The sequence below is a fragment of the Cryptomeria japonica genome, chromosome 5, assembly GCF_030272615.1.
Source record: "Cryptomeria japonica chromosome 5, Sugi_1.0, whole genome shotgun sequence".
In the NCBI taxonomy this organism is placed as follows: domain Eukaryota; kingdom Viridiplantae; phylum Streptophyta; class Pinopsida; order Cupressales; family Cupressaceae; genus Cryptomeria; species Cryptomeria japonica.
Genome location: NC_081409.1, coordinates 642,107,278 through 642,120,862, shown reverse-complemented (window position 1 = coordinate 642,120,862; position 13,585 = coordinate 642,107,278). Strand labels below are relative to the sequence as shown.

The 13,585-nt window shown below is 32.9% G+C and overlaps 2 protein-coding genes across 2 annotated transcripts; both read left to right on the top strand.

The window, feature by feature from the left end:
* Positions 1 to 221: 221 nt before the first annotated feature.
* Positions 222 to 1,161, top strand: LOC131049766 (chaperone protein dnaJ 20, chloroplastic). Its single transcript, XM_057983833.2, has one exon. It carries the CDS (start codon positions 512 to 514, stop codon positions 1,046 to 1,048), a length of 537 nt encoding a protein of 178 aa, XP_057839816.2. The 5' UTR covers positions 222 to 511; the 3' UTR covers positions 1,049 to 1,161.
* Positions 1,162 to 7,066: 5,905 nt separating this feature from the next.
* LOC131875643 (chaperone protein dnaJ 20, chloroplastic-like) lies at positions 7,067 to 7,941 on the top strand. The gene has a single exon (XM_059220235.1). It carries the CDS (start codon positions 7,295 to 7,297, stop codon positions 7,826 to 7,828), a length of 534 nt encoding a protein of 177 aa, XP_059076218.1. The 5' UTR covers positions 7,067 to 7,294; the 3' UTR covers positions 7,829 to 7,941.
* Positions 7,942 to 13,585: the final 5,644 nt, after the last annotated feature.

The window sequence follows — 13,585 nt, the reverse complement described above, 5'->3', positions numbered from 1 at the left end:
GAGTTGTCATTCCGGCCTGTCACAATTATTTTATTTTATTGAAAAAATAAAAGTGTAATATGATAGGAAAGAATGACAGTTTGCTTTCCTTGTAACTTAGGTTGTAACTTAGGTTGTGACTTCGGTCAACCGGTTCAACATACCTAATACAACTTTTATTGTTGAAGACGCGTGAGGTCAATAGAACGTTCTTATTAATACGTGTCATCGTCTCAAGGGTTTCTACATCGACCAAAACAATGTTGGCCGCAGACCGATGGAACGTGACGGCGGGGTACACGTACAGAAGATCTAGAATCAAGAAATTTATGCACTTCGTATCCTTCTAGGAAACGAAAACCCCCAATTTGATTTCTGTCTATATAGGCATATGCTCCAAATTGCTTATCCTCATTACCAAACCAAGTCTAGTTTCTTTGATCCAATCTATTTGCTGGAGTTTGGGTGAAACTTTGAGTTTCCATCTGCAGTTACAGGAAAATTGTTATTCGAAGCTTTCTGCAACAGATTCATGGAGTACAGTGCATCAATTAAGGGTTTACAGGCACCTCCTCGTCTTGTGAGCAAGTGTGCTTCTTCTGGGATTTCACGGGTCAGTATTGGAGCGAGGCCAATGCATTCCACAAGTATTAGGGCATTTCAGTCTCAAAGTCCTTCCTTTTCTTCATCATCATCATCATCATCATTGTATGATGTTCTCTGTATCTCTCCTGACGTGACTGCGCCTGATATAAAGAGCGCATATCGTAGGATGGCTCTTAAATACCATCCTGATGTCTGCCCTCCTGAAGAGAAGGAAGAGTGTAGCAAAGTATTTCTTCAAGTTCAGGAGGCTTATGAGACTCTGTCGGATCCTCTGCTCCGCCAGGATTACGATTGGAGAGTGCAGAACATTTTCACAGTAGGTGATTACGAAGGCGGATTAGGGAGTAGTGAGGTGTGGGAAGCTCAGCTGATGGAGTTAATTAGAAGGAGATCGAGAAATAACTCGTCGTCATGGGGTAGCAGAATGAGAAGTCGAAACCAACAGAGGGCTTATGCTTGCTGATGATTATATCGTGATTATATTGAGTTATTTGAGAGTTTCTTGTAAATTGGATTGTAAAAAGGGGCGTTTGAGCGCCTTCTAGTTGTGTAAATATTATTACCTTTTTCTGTTAATCTCACTCGTTCTGTGATATTAAATTAGCAATTTGGGGAAAATCAATTATGTGAACTTCAATGACTTTATTATGTACATACTTAAAGAGGTCACTTTTTAGTATCATTTCCCTCCATTTCTTACCCTCGAAATTCTAGCAGAACTACAGTTGCTCATAACATGCTGGGTATGTAAACCTCTAATAGTTGCGCCATTCTCCATGAAAATCCTGGAACATAAAGCTTGGGGAACACTAGCAGTAAGAATCTCGAATAGAAATGGATTCTTCAATTGGCTATTATAAGGGAAAGCTAACGGGTCATTTTTGGGAAAGCAGAATCCCCTGCTAAAATAGGTTTAAGGATATATAGAAGGTGTTGTATGGGCGGCACTAGGACTCTTAGATTCTAGAAGAAGATAGACATCTACAAGTAGACGGAGTGGTAGAGAAGCCAACAAATCATAGGGTCCACAACGGAGTGGAAATGCAGTTGCCTGCCTTCTACTTTTTGTTCTAGATTTTCATTGGTTCTCATCCCTTGCAACAAATCACAATGCTCGTTAAATATACGTGTCGGCTTGGTGAAGGATAACTACTCAGATCATACAAGATGGTAAATCGGTCACTTTAACATGCCGACCAAATCATTTGTGAGGTGCCATGAACATCGAAACCCAATTCCTTATATTTGTAGTGCAGAAGTTTGTATTTACCCATACTTTATTTTATTAGTTTTATATTTATTTTAGTGCAATATTATAAATTAACAATTTAATAAGTGGTAGAAATGCTTTGTTAAATTTGGTTAGTCATTATTTTTTTTATTTTTTTTAAAATTGGATTTATTTATATGCATGTATTTTTTGTTCTTAAATATTATATTATTATGTTTACCGGCTTTCTGTATTATTCAATATTTGATTCGATTTGATCTTGAGATATACATGAATGAACCCAAAATTCAAACAATCAAATTCCAATTCAAGCTTTCTCACAGTTTCCTACAACAAGTTACACTTTTTGTGACATTTTTTTCTATGTTTTGGTGTTTACGAGCATTCAATGTGCAATTCATTGCTAGTTTTAAATTTAATTAATAAATGCCAGATACATCCTCATCTCTGCGTAGACAACTCCAACTTTTTCTGCGAAATCTGGTTACCAGAAAGGTGACGTGGACAATGACCCATTACATAGCTTATTTCTTTAATTAACCAATCAGCCCGTACATCAATAAAATAAAATAACCATCATTCATTGCTTGAGGAAGTATAGAACAACATGTTTCTTACAATATGTCAATGTCAATTATGAAAACTTCAATTGCTTCTTTATTCTTTACATACATAGAAGTCGTTTCTTATATTCCAATTTATTACTAAAAGAACATTCAGTGGGCAATGGGCAGACGTGGCCTAAAAACTGAAGCTATCATCTCCATCTTCATCTTTAATGAGCAGCAGCAGCATAAGCCAAGAAAGAGTAGGGTCGAGAGGGGAGTGGAAAATGGATATGCCTTCTAGAATTTTCCGTCTAATTTTCTTCTAGATTTTCTTTCGTTCTACGTGCTGACGTCTTGCATGATTTCATTTAAGATTCGCAAGGAGAAATTTAATATAGCTTTATAATCATATACATACATAGAAGTCGTGTCTTAAATTCCAATTTATACCTAAAAGAACATTCTGTGGGCAACGGGCAGCCGTGACCTAAAAACTGAAGCTATCATCTTCATCTTTAATGAGCATAAGCTGCACGTTGAGAAACCAAGAAAGAGTGGAGAATGGAGCTGCCTTCTAGAATTTTCCATCTACTTTATTTCTACATTTTCTTCCGTTCTACGTGTTGACGTCTTGCATGACTTCACTTAAGATTCGCAAGGAGAAATCCAATATAACTTTATAATCAAACGATTACAAATTTACAATTAAATAAATTGTAGTGCTCGTTAACAAATGAATTGTAGTGCTCGTTTATTTAATATACTTATCCGGTAGGTGAAGGATAACGAGTGAGAGCAGAGTAGATGGCAAATCACTCACTCCTACGTTAATCTATTATATTTGATTTGTTCTATTTTTTATCATTCATTAGTTTATTTAATTTATATCATATTTAACGTATCTTTTAAAACATATCTTAACTTCCCATCAAATGAATTAACAAAATAATTTTAAAAATATGGCAAATAAATCCAACATGTTATGTTGTTATTAAGTAATTAAAATATAACCACTTTGTAGTCTCTCCATTTTTTCACCTATTTGACCTTTTAAATTAGAAAATTATACTTGAAAAAGTAGATTTCAAAGATTAGTATTCTTTTTCTTAGCACACTTTCAGATTTTGAGCATAATTATCTTGAATTACTCTTGAAATTTTAGGTTTCATTAATTTTGGTCCCTTATTTCCCTACAATCACTTGATTATGAGTGTTCTACATGTGCAATTTTACTAGTTAAATCTATATTGCATTCTAATAATATTTACTTACATAATGAAGTTTTATTGGTTAGTGAGCCTACACTTCATTTCAGTAGAATTCTATAATGATCGGATTCATCTTATTTACCCTATACTAAATTCATGGGTTTCACATACTCTTTACTATTTTTTCTTATCTTAATGTAAATGAAAATATTATAAACATAGTTAAACCTTTTCACAATTAAGCATATTATGCTTATTCACCCACTTTCTCTCTCAATATCACATGAATATTGTCATACTTTTCATTCTATGAAATCTCCTCCTAAGAATATGCCTATTTTTCATGGGCATAATAACTTGTGTAGATGTCTTATAAATGAATATATGCATAGGAAGATAGCTAGAGACTAAGATTTTTCATTAAGAAAAACTATTTTACAACATAATATATTTGATCTCCTTCTTATGCCTAAACAAATATCTAAGTAACATAATGAATTTGATATCCTTCAACAACTTAAAAATAAAAAAAGTTAAGATATCTAACTCACATATTTATAAATTTATAATTTAAATTTATGTAAAAAACACTGGTAGATGTCATTATTAAGATAATAGTTGTCTATTATTCCATTAAAAATTATTATATTATATATTTTAATTAATATTAAGTCATTATTATTTTATGGTATTGTAACTAATATTAAGAATAGTTTATTAAACGCATGTTTCTAGTTACAAGACAACAAAAATAGAAACTTGTAGTTATTCGTATTAAGTCCTTATTTATTACAATACCACAATATCATAAATATTCTTTGTTTATTATTAATTTTTTGTTTTTCTTACATGGATTGTGTTGAGCTCCTATAGACGTTGATACCATTGTAGAGCTATGATTTAGTGTGTGTATCACTCTTATATAAGGATATAATGTAAAATGCTTAAATAAGATTTAAATAAATTTTGTAACACACTGCAACTAGTGAATTCTTTCATTCAATCCATTGGTCATAGGAAATATCATATTTTTTAATTTAATAACACATAAATAGCAAATAGATCGATTAAATTAATTAAACATTATCTCTAAATATTATAATGAGATATGACAACTTACAAATTACACACTCCTCGGTTGAAAATGAGTCTAGTTTGCAATTATGTACCTCAAATTATTTTAAGAAGTTGACCATCAACATGCCAATTTTATTGTTATCTAACCTTACTAAAAATAGGAATAGGCTTGTGTTGCTTGATTTGACCTTGAATCAATATGCAAATCGTTCAAAGAAAAAAAAAATTACACAAAACGTAAATAATAATAGACATAAAATAGAACATAAACTAAAAAACAAAACTTCATAAATATTTTTGTGGTGCAACTTTGCACATGAGTCTAGACACTTATACATCATAAAGGAGGTCTTGATCTTTATAGAAAATCTATTGTTTTGATTGAGTTAGAATAGTATTAAGATGGGTAACCTCTTGATAAGCCCCATGTTTCACCCATATGAACATAACCTGTATACAATGAGTTCTATGTAGATCATTCATGCTCATGAGACATGGGTTCTTATGAGCCATCATACATGAAATGTGAATTAATAAAGATTTTAACTTAAAAGCTATGCAGTTGAAACTTGATGAAACATTAATTAAACGGGCGCACTACTAAATATCACTTAAATGTAAAATCACACTATTTTATAATTGCATGACAAAAATAAGGGTATACATTTTGTAAGAAACAAGTAATTTTATACACTTCATCTATCTAAGAATGAACTTCTTCGATATGTTGTAACTTGTAGCAATTAAGAGAAAAGGCAAAAACTACACTCAATATAAATAAAAATTATTATAATAAAAAGACGTTTGGAAAGTAATGGTAGATAACTAATAGTTACCTCAAACGCGTATATTTTCAATCATTAATAGTATCAAATAGTATATTTTCAAAGACATTTTGTGTTCATCATGCAAATTACCATTTGATTTGACCTGACTTAAGAACATCGAGAAGCTTTGAAGTGAACAACTTTTGATTCCCACTGGTCCTATCATTGATTAGTGACTGTCGGCTTTTTCTGAAATCTATGGACTCCTCTGTTACACGACTTAATAGAAATGGTAACGTATTAATAGTTCTACGTTAACGTATTAATACAGATAATTGTGCTAATGTCAATTGACGCACAGTGCTACAAGAAAACCATTATACACTACACTAGAGATGATTGATGATTAGCCATTAAGGACTCAAAATAGAAATGAAGTAGCGGACTCTGTATTAAACGGATTGTATTTAAGTAAAAACTCGTGATTTATTGAGATTCAAATTCTTGATTCTAGAAGCACAAGATAACCAACGTTCTTCTAGGTATCGTTCGCTGAGATATCGTAATCGCGATTAGTGGAAAAAAGTGTTGCCTTATATATACGATATCGTTTCTTTTCCTCCCATCAGTTCTCCTACGACTTGATAACCACCAAAACTAGACTGACTGTATTTCAGTATGTACATCTCCCACGACCTCATAACAAACCAAAAGGACTGCTTTTATTTTGAATAAAAAAATCTAATCCTGTTCCGCTTCTCGAAGCTTCGCTCTTTTTAAAGTTGAAATTCACATGCACATGCCAATTCCCAAGAAGCTTCCGGAGAATCTGTCAATATAGGATAGTGAAAGTACCTTAAATACTATTTCTTTAAGTTTAAAATTTCATATTTTAAATAACTCATGATCGTAATCTTGTCTTGTTTTAATATAAAAATAAAAAGTCATGATTTAATATATCATGAGATGTGTCCCTTTGCTATTGTAAACTTTAGAAATTTGTTACAAGTCATAAATAATGCAATTTAGTGTTAGCTGTCAAGTCTAAGAAGATTTAGAAATCAATTATATCTTTGCAATGACCAAAATCTTATGAAAAGTAAATACGACATTCAAGGATCATAGTGATGAAATGGAGTAGGATATGGAGTGATTGATTAATGATTGAAAGACTACAAACAAACAAAGTGAAAGAAAAATCTTTTTGATTAATGAAGATTACTTTTACATCTTAATATACTTCTACATCATTTATTCAACATACTTGCATATTGAATTTGATTGTTTGTCCAAAAAATTTAAAGAATATGAAAATAATCTTAAAACTCAATCAATATGAACTCAATAAATACAACGAAATCTAGATCATAAAATCTTACGATTATATAAAATCATTGAATAACATTAAAATCTAAAAGATACACAATTTTATTTAAATATTCTAGGTATTGATCGAGCGGTTGAACATAAAACTTTGATTGTTGAAAACGCGTGAGCTCAATAGAACTTACTTATTAATACGTGTCATCGTCTGATGCGTTAGTAATTCCAGAACGGTGGAAAATAATGAACTGAAGATCTAGAAAGCCCAATGTAGGGTTTGTACATCGACCAAATCAATGATGCCCGCAGACCGATGGGACGTGACGACGGGGTCTATTTCTAGAATCCAGAAATTTATGCCCTTCCTATACTTGTCGGAAACGGAAACCCCCAATTTGATTTCTCTCTATATATATGCTCCAAATTGTTTATCCTCATTACTAAACCAAGTCTAGTTTCTTTGATCCAATCTATTTGCTGGAGTTTGGGTGAAACTTTGAGTTTCCATCTGCAGTTACAGGAAAATTGTTATTCGAAGCTTTCTGCAACAGATTCATGGAATACAGTGCATCAATTAAGGGTTTACAGGCACCCCCTCGTCTTGTGAGCAAGTGTGCTTCTTCTGGGATTTCACGGGTCAGAATTGGAGCGAGGCCAATGCATTCCACAAGTATTAGGGCATTTCAGTCTCAAAGTGCTTCCTCTCCTTCTTCTTCTTCTTCTTCATTGTATGATGTCCTCTGTGTCTCTCCTGACGTGAGTGTGCGTGATATAAAGAGCGCATATCGTAGGATGGCTCTGAAATACCATCCTGATGTCTGCCCTGCTGCAGAGAAGGAAGAGTGTAGCAGAGTATTTCTTCAAGTCCAGGAGGCTTATGAGACTCTGTCGGATCCTCTGCTCCGCCAGGATTACGATTGGAGAGTGCAGAATATGTTCACAGTAGGCGATTACGAAGGCGGATTAGGGAGTAGTGAGGTGTGGGAAGCTCAGCTGATGGAATTAATTAGAAGGAGATCGGGAAATAACTCGTCGTCATGGGGTAGCAGAATGAGAAGTCGAAACCAACAGAGGGCTTATGCTTGCTGATGATCATATCGTGATTATATTTGAGTTATTTCAGAGTTTCTTGTAAATTGGATTGTAAAAAGGGGCATTTGAGCGCCTTCTACTCGTAAATATTATTACCTTTTTTCTGTTAATTTCATTCGTTCTGTGATATTAAACTAACAATTTGGGGAAAATCAATTATGTGAACTTCAATGACTTTAATATGTACATACTTAAGAGGTCACTTTTTACTATGATTTCCCTCCATTTCTTACCCTCGAAATTCTAGCAGAAGCATAGATGCTCATAACATGCTGGGTATGTAAAACTCTAATTGTTGCGCTGTTCTCCATGAAAATCCTGCAACAGAAAGCTTGGGAAACGCTAGAAGTAAGAATTTCCAACAGAAATAGAGTCTTCAATTGGGTAATTATAAGGGAAAGCTAATGGGTCGTTTTTAGGAAAGCAGAATGCTCCGCTAAAATATAGGTTTAAGGATATATAGGTGGTGTTGTATGGGCACTAGGGCTCTTAGATTCTAGAACAAGATGACATCTACAAGTAGATGGACTGGTAGACAAGCCATCAAATCATAGGGTCCACAAAGAAGTGGAATCGAAGTTGCCTTCTAGAATTTTTTTATTAGGCAAGAGGGACCAGTAATTGAACGGGTCCAATAATTGTTATAGCAATTGTGCACATAATATCCAGTGTTACCACAAATTTATGCTATATATTATAAATAAGTATTCCACATGTAAATAAAAAACTAACCAAATGTTGGTCAAAATTGACCTATAATTGAAGACATAAACCTATACTTGAAGACATAAGAACCTGTAAATGTTATATAAAAAGTACAAATATACATTCATTAACAAGCGAAATATGCCTAAATAGGTTTTTGTTTGAAATAATCCATTATAAGTGTCATTTACAAAATAAGATGCTCATTTAATAAAATAAGATACTTGCTTAAGCAAGTATTGTTGTCATATTGAAAAAATTGTATTCCTATGTGTACAACTATTGGGGTAGTAATGTATATTCATTGGAGTATTTCATATTAATAATTTTTTCTATCACAAATATAAAAGGTGAACACAAAAAATACCTTGCAATTTTTCATGAAATGACAAAGATTTTCAACAAGTTTTAGTGTTCAACTATTGGTCTATTTGTGTTGGATATAAGTTGAATTTTATAAAACAATGTGTTTTTTCTATAACAACAAATATATTTTTTTTATTCAACTATTGATCCATTTATGTTGGATTTACAAGTTAGAGATAGCAAATATTTATGGTTACTGATATGTATTTGGTCCATTTATGTTGCATATAATTATACTCTAAATAAAAATATGATTTATTACTAACAAGAAATGATATATATTTTTTCAATTACTAGGCATTTTTAGATTAAGTTTTGGTCGAATCTTTAAAAATTCATTCTTTGGACACTTTGTAGTAGACGTGTTATTTTGACGAGTTGCATGATGAGTCGCGCCTTCAAACCTTAGTTGTAGATAGTTAAGTGTCCATTTTACACTTCTAGGAAAAAACAGAGGTCTTATGATATTCCACATGACGGGTACATGTTGACGAAGTTAGCCCTAACGACTACTGGTCCCTACTTTTTGTTCTAGATTTTCATTGGTTCTCATCCCCTACAACAAATTACAATGCTCGTTAAATATACATTTGGGCGGGGTGAAGGATGACTACTCAAATCATACAAGATGGTAAGTCGGACACTTTAACGTGTCGACCAAACCATGTGGGAGGTGCCATGAACATCGAAACCCAATTCCTTATATTTGTAATGCAAAAATTTGCATATACCCATACTTTATTTTATTAGTTTTATATTTATTGTAGTGCAATATTATAAATTAACAAATTAATAAGTGGTAGAAATGTTTTATTAAATTTAGCTTTGTCATTTTTTATTTTTTTATTTTTTAAATTGAAGTAATTTATATATATATATATATATTATTTGATATTAATCATTATATTATTATTTTTATGGATTTTGTGTATGATTTAAGATTTGATTCAATTTGAACTTGAGGTATACATGAATGAATCCAAAATTCAAACATTCAAATTTTAATTCAAGCTTTCTCACACTTTCCTACTAGTTACAGATTTTTTTGACATTTTTTCTATGTTTTGGTGTTTAAGGGCATTTAGTGTGTAGTTAATTTATGACATTAACTGCATTTCAATTTCTAAAGAAAGAAAGAAATATAATCAACATCATCTACATATATATGCCATTTACATATGTAAAAATATTGTCTTTGATATATCTCTTTGCATCCCAACTTGATAGGGAGTATGCTAGTGATTTTCACCCTTGTTATAGAGGATCAATAGACTACAATAACAAATTCTTAATATTATGTATTTATTTAACAATAAAAAATCTATAAAAAAAATGTAAAGATCAACGCATATAAAATTAATGCAACAATACACTATCATAAGATTGTATAAGACACAAAAAAGTTATGTGGGAAATCCTTAAAAGACGATACGCGCCATGAAAAAATGTTCATTGATTTATTATTCAAAACCAACACCAATTCAATATAAAAAGTTTTTCAAGAAACCTCTTTGAAAGTCTCAAACTACAACATACCCTTCTTTCACAATAGATGATGTGAGAGCATCAAACAACTTTTTTATTTTTGATTATTTTCATAGTTTGATCTAATTTTGGCTTGTTCGGTTGTAATGGTTATGGACAATTGGGTGGGACCGATACGTGGTGAGATAGAAAAGAGAAACAATTTGTGAGGAGAAAGACAACAACCCCAGAAGAGGAAGTTGATAAGAGGGGGTGATTAATCCTGAAAGCGGTTAGGTAGAATGGAAAAATTGACATTGATTCATGAAGGAAATGACATCACTTTATTTGAGTAATTGAGCAAGAGGAACAAGAGTAAAAGAGGAGACGAGATAAGGGAGATAGTTCGTGGCCTAAAGACGAGGGTTTGATTCGGAAGAGTGACAACATGGTTTTGGAGAGAGTGGAACTAAGATCAACTCATTAAGGGGTTGACGAGTTTGGGATATTTAGGAAGATAATGAGGAAGACATTGACGGGAATGGAAAAAGGTTGCTTTTTATGAAAGTGAAGAAAATAGTATAAATAGAGGTGTTTGGTTAGTTGCAGGAAAGACATGGGCAATTCATAGAGGAGATTGATTCATGGAAGACTAACAAAACAAGGCTCGAGGAGGAAAGAAGAGGGACCGAGAGGAGTAAGAGTATATTCAGGTGAATAAGACAATAAAATGAGGAAGAGGAAGTTTTATGTTAATGAAGGAGGACTGACAAGAGTAGCAGAATAGTGATTGGGCCTAGTGGAGGTTAACCCAAAGTAATCTAAATAAAAATATAAAATAATTTTATTGTAATTATCTTTCTATGCAAACAAAAATAAACTAGTAATTCATGTCATTTTCTAATTCAGTTGTTTGTCATCAAATTGATATTAGTTTGGTTAATGTATTCCTCTATTATTATGTTGTGTTTCTGGAAGTTCATGTCGCCTGGAATGTGTAGTTACATAACTCAATTATTTGTTGTTCAAGTCCTTGTTGCTTTTATGATAGGAAGTTTGTAGAGGGTTAAAAGGTCTATCCAAGGTGTAAAACACTGATTGCTATTTCATAAGGTATTAGAGCTTATGAGTGTAGGAATGTGTCATCAGTTTGGTATCAGAACACAAAAGATTCGGGCAGAGGAAGTGAATGATGTTCATAAATATTTGGGAAAGTACGTGTATTGCAGATTAACAGGTTAATAAGAAGAACTTGGGTACTGAAAGACTGGGCATGAAGAAAAGAAGAGAAGCCCTGGGTGAGGCATCATGAAGAAGATGTAGTTCCCAAGCCTAGCAAAGTCATGTTTGGAAATCTGACAAGTGTCTTGCAATACACAAATTCCACCCCCGAATGAGAACGATGTGCTCAATTTTCGCACAATCTTGACCCAATAGAAAGGATTTTGGATTTTTAGATTAAAATAAGCATAAAGTTTAAAATAAGCGTAAGATATGAAATTGGGATATGAGAAGCACTTGACACAGGTCTCTCAAGTTCCTCTACATTAAAACATAGTGTCGTCAATTCAGAGAAAGCCCAAGTAACACATTAATGTTTTATTATAAGCGTTAGATTCCATAACAATTTGGGCAATGTGGATGAAATCTCTTTCGGGTTACATGGATAAGAAATTTGCTTAATTGCTTGTTCAGATGTATTAAGTTTGCTCAAGATCAAAGTGAAAATTGGTATAACAATTGGTTTGTCACATACCCACGATTTATCGTGTTAAACGAGTCTCTACGACAGTTGGACACAATGCATAATTGCAAATAAAAAGTATCTATTCAATGTGATAAATGCCTCTCTAGGTAGTGCATATTTATTCATACATTTTGTTGATAATTTAACTTTCTCATTCAAGGAATTAGGAAACATTTAAAATTGGACCCTGGGTTTTCTCTGCGTGGAAGATATTGATGAGAAGAAAGAAAGTTTTTCCTTTTTCTTTCTATTAGACAACAGACTAGGAATATGAGTTTGAGAATTCTTCTGATTCTCTATGGAAATGACTGCTACTTAGGCTGGTTTAGGTGGGTTTCTTTTGTGCCTCTTTTAGAGGTTTTATTTAGTAGATTTTATGGTGAATAATTGAGAGTTTTTTCATCTCTCTTCATTCTTTTTCCTTTATAATTGTTGGCAACATAATTATTTTGTGCAATATTGAGGTCAGTCTAGAATCATGTGAAACTCTATTCAATTACTAGTAATTGCATCTTGGTGTGCAATGGGTACACTGAATAGGTGCAGAAGGTCAATCAAAGAATATTTTGGTCTATTTTTCACACATTTTGCAATACATGACGTCAATTGGTTGGCATGATGTTGTTTTTGTAATAAAAGTATCAATAGAGAATTGATAGCTTCAAATCAATAGCGATCGAAACATAATTGAAACAAAACCTTTCAGCCAAGAATATAATTAGGTTCCATTTTTTACAAGCTTGTGTCATTTTTGTAGTAGGGAGAGAGGGGAGAGAGAGAGAGAGAGAGAGAGAGAGAGAGAGAGAGAGAGAGAGAGAGAGAGAGAGAGAGAGAGAGAGAGAGAGAGATAGGGATAGAAAGAGGGAGAGATAAAATTGGGAATAGATAGAGACAGATAGATTTAGAGGAGAGGGAAATGGAGAAGGGAGGAAGAGATAATGAGGGATAGTAGAGAGGGATTTATAGGTAGATATGGAAGAGATAAATATATAGAGAAGAAGAGAATGAAAGAGGGAGAGATAGAAAGATAAAGATAGAGATATGAAGTGATATATAGAGAGGTAGAGAGAAGGAGAGGTATAGGGTAGAGAGAGATGAAGAGATAACCAAATAGAGATAAATGTGGAGATGGAAGAAGAAATATGGAGAGATAGTGATAGAGAGGCAAGCAAAGAGAGAGATAGAGAGATAAAGAGAAAGAGATGGAGAAGAAGAGATAGAGAGGTATAGAGGAAGAGAGAGAGGGAGAGAAAGAGAGATAGAGGTGGTGAGGTGGAGTAATAAAGAAATGGATATATAAGGAGATTTAGAGAGAGGTGTGAGAGGGAGAGATAGAGAGAAATTAAAATAGAGAGAAGTAGAAATAGAGAAATAGAGAAGAAGAAAGAGAAAGATAAATAAGGGGGAGATAGATAGAGGGGGAGAGAAGGATCCCCTTGATGGATAGATATGTATGAGAAGAGAAAGAGAGA

Excerpts from the sequence above, each read along its gene's own strand:
- LOC131875643 (XM_059220235.1), top strand. The coding sequence starts at position 7,295 with ATGGAATACAGTGCATCAATTAAGGGTTTACAGGCACCCCCTCGTCTT.
- LOC131049766 (XM_057983833.2), top strand. The coding sequence starts at position 512 with ATGGAGTACAGTGCATCAATTAAGGGTTTACAGGCACCTCCTCGTCTT.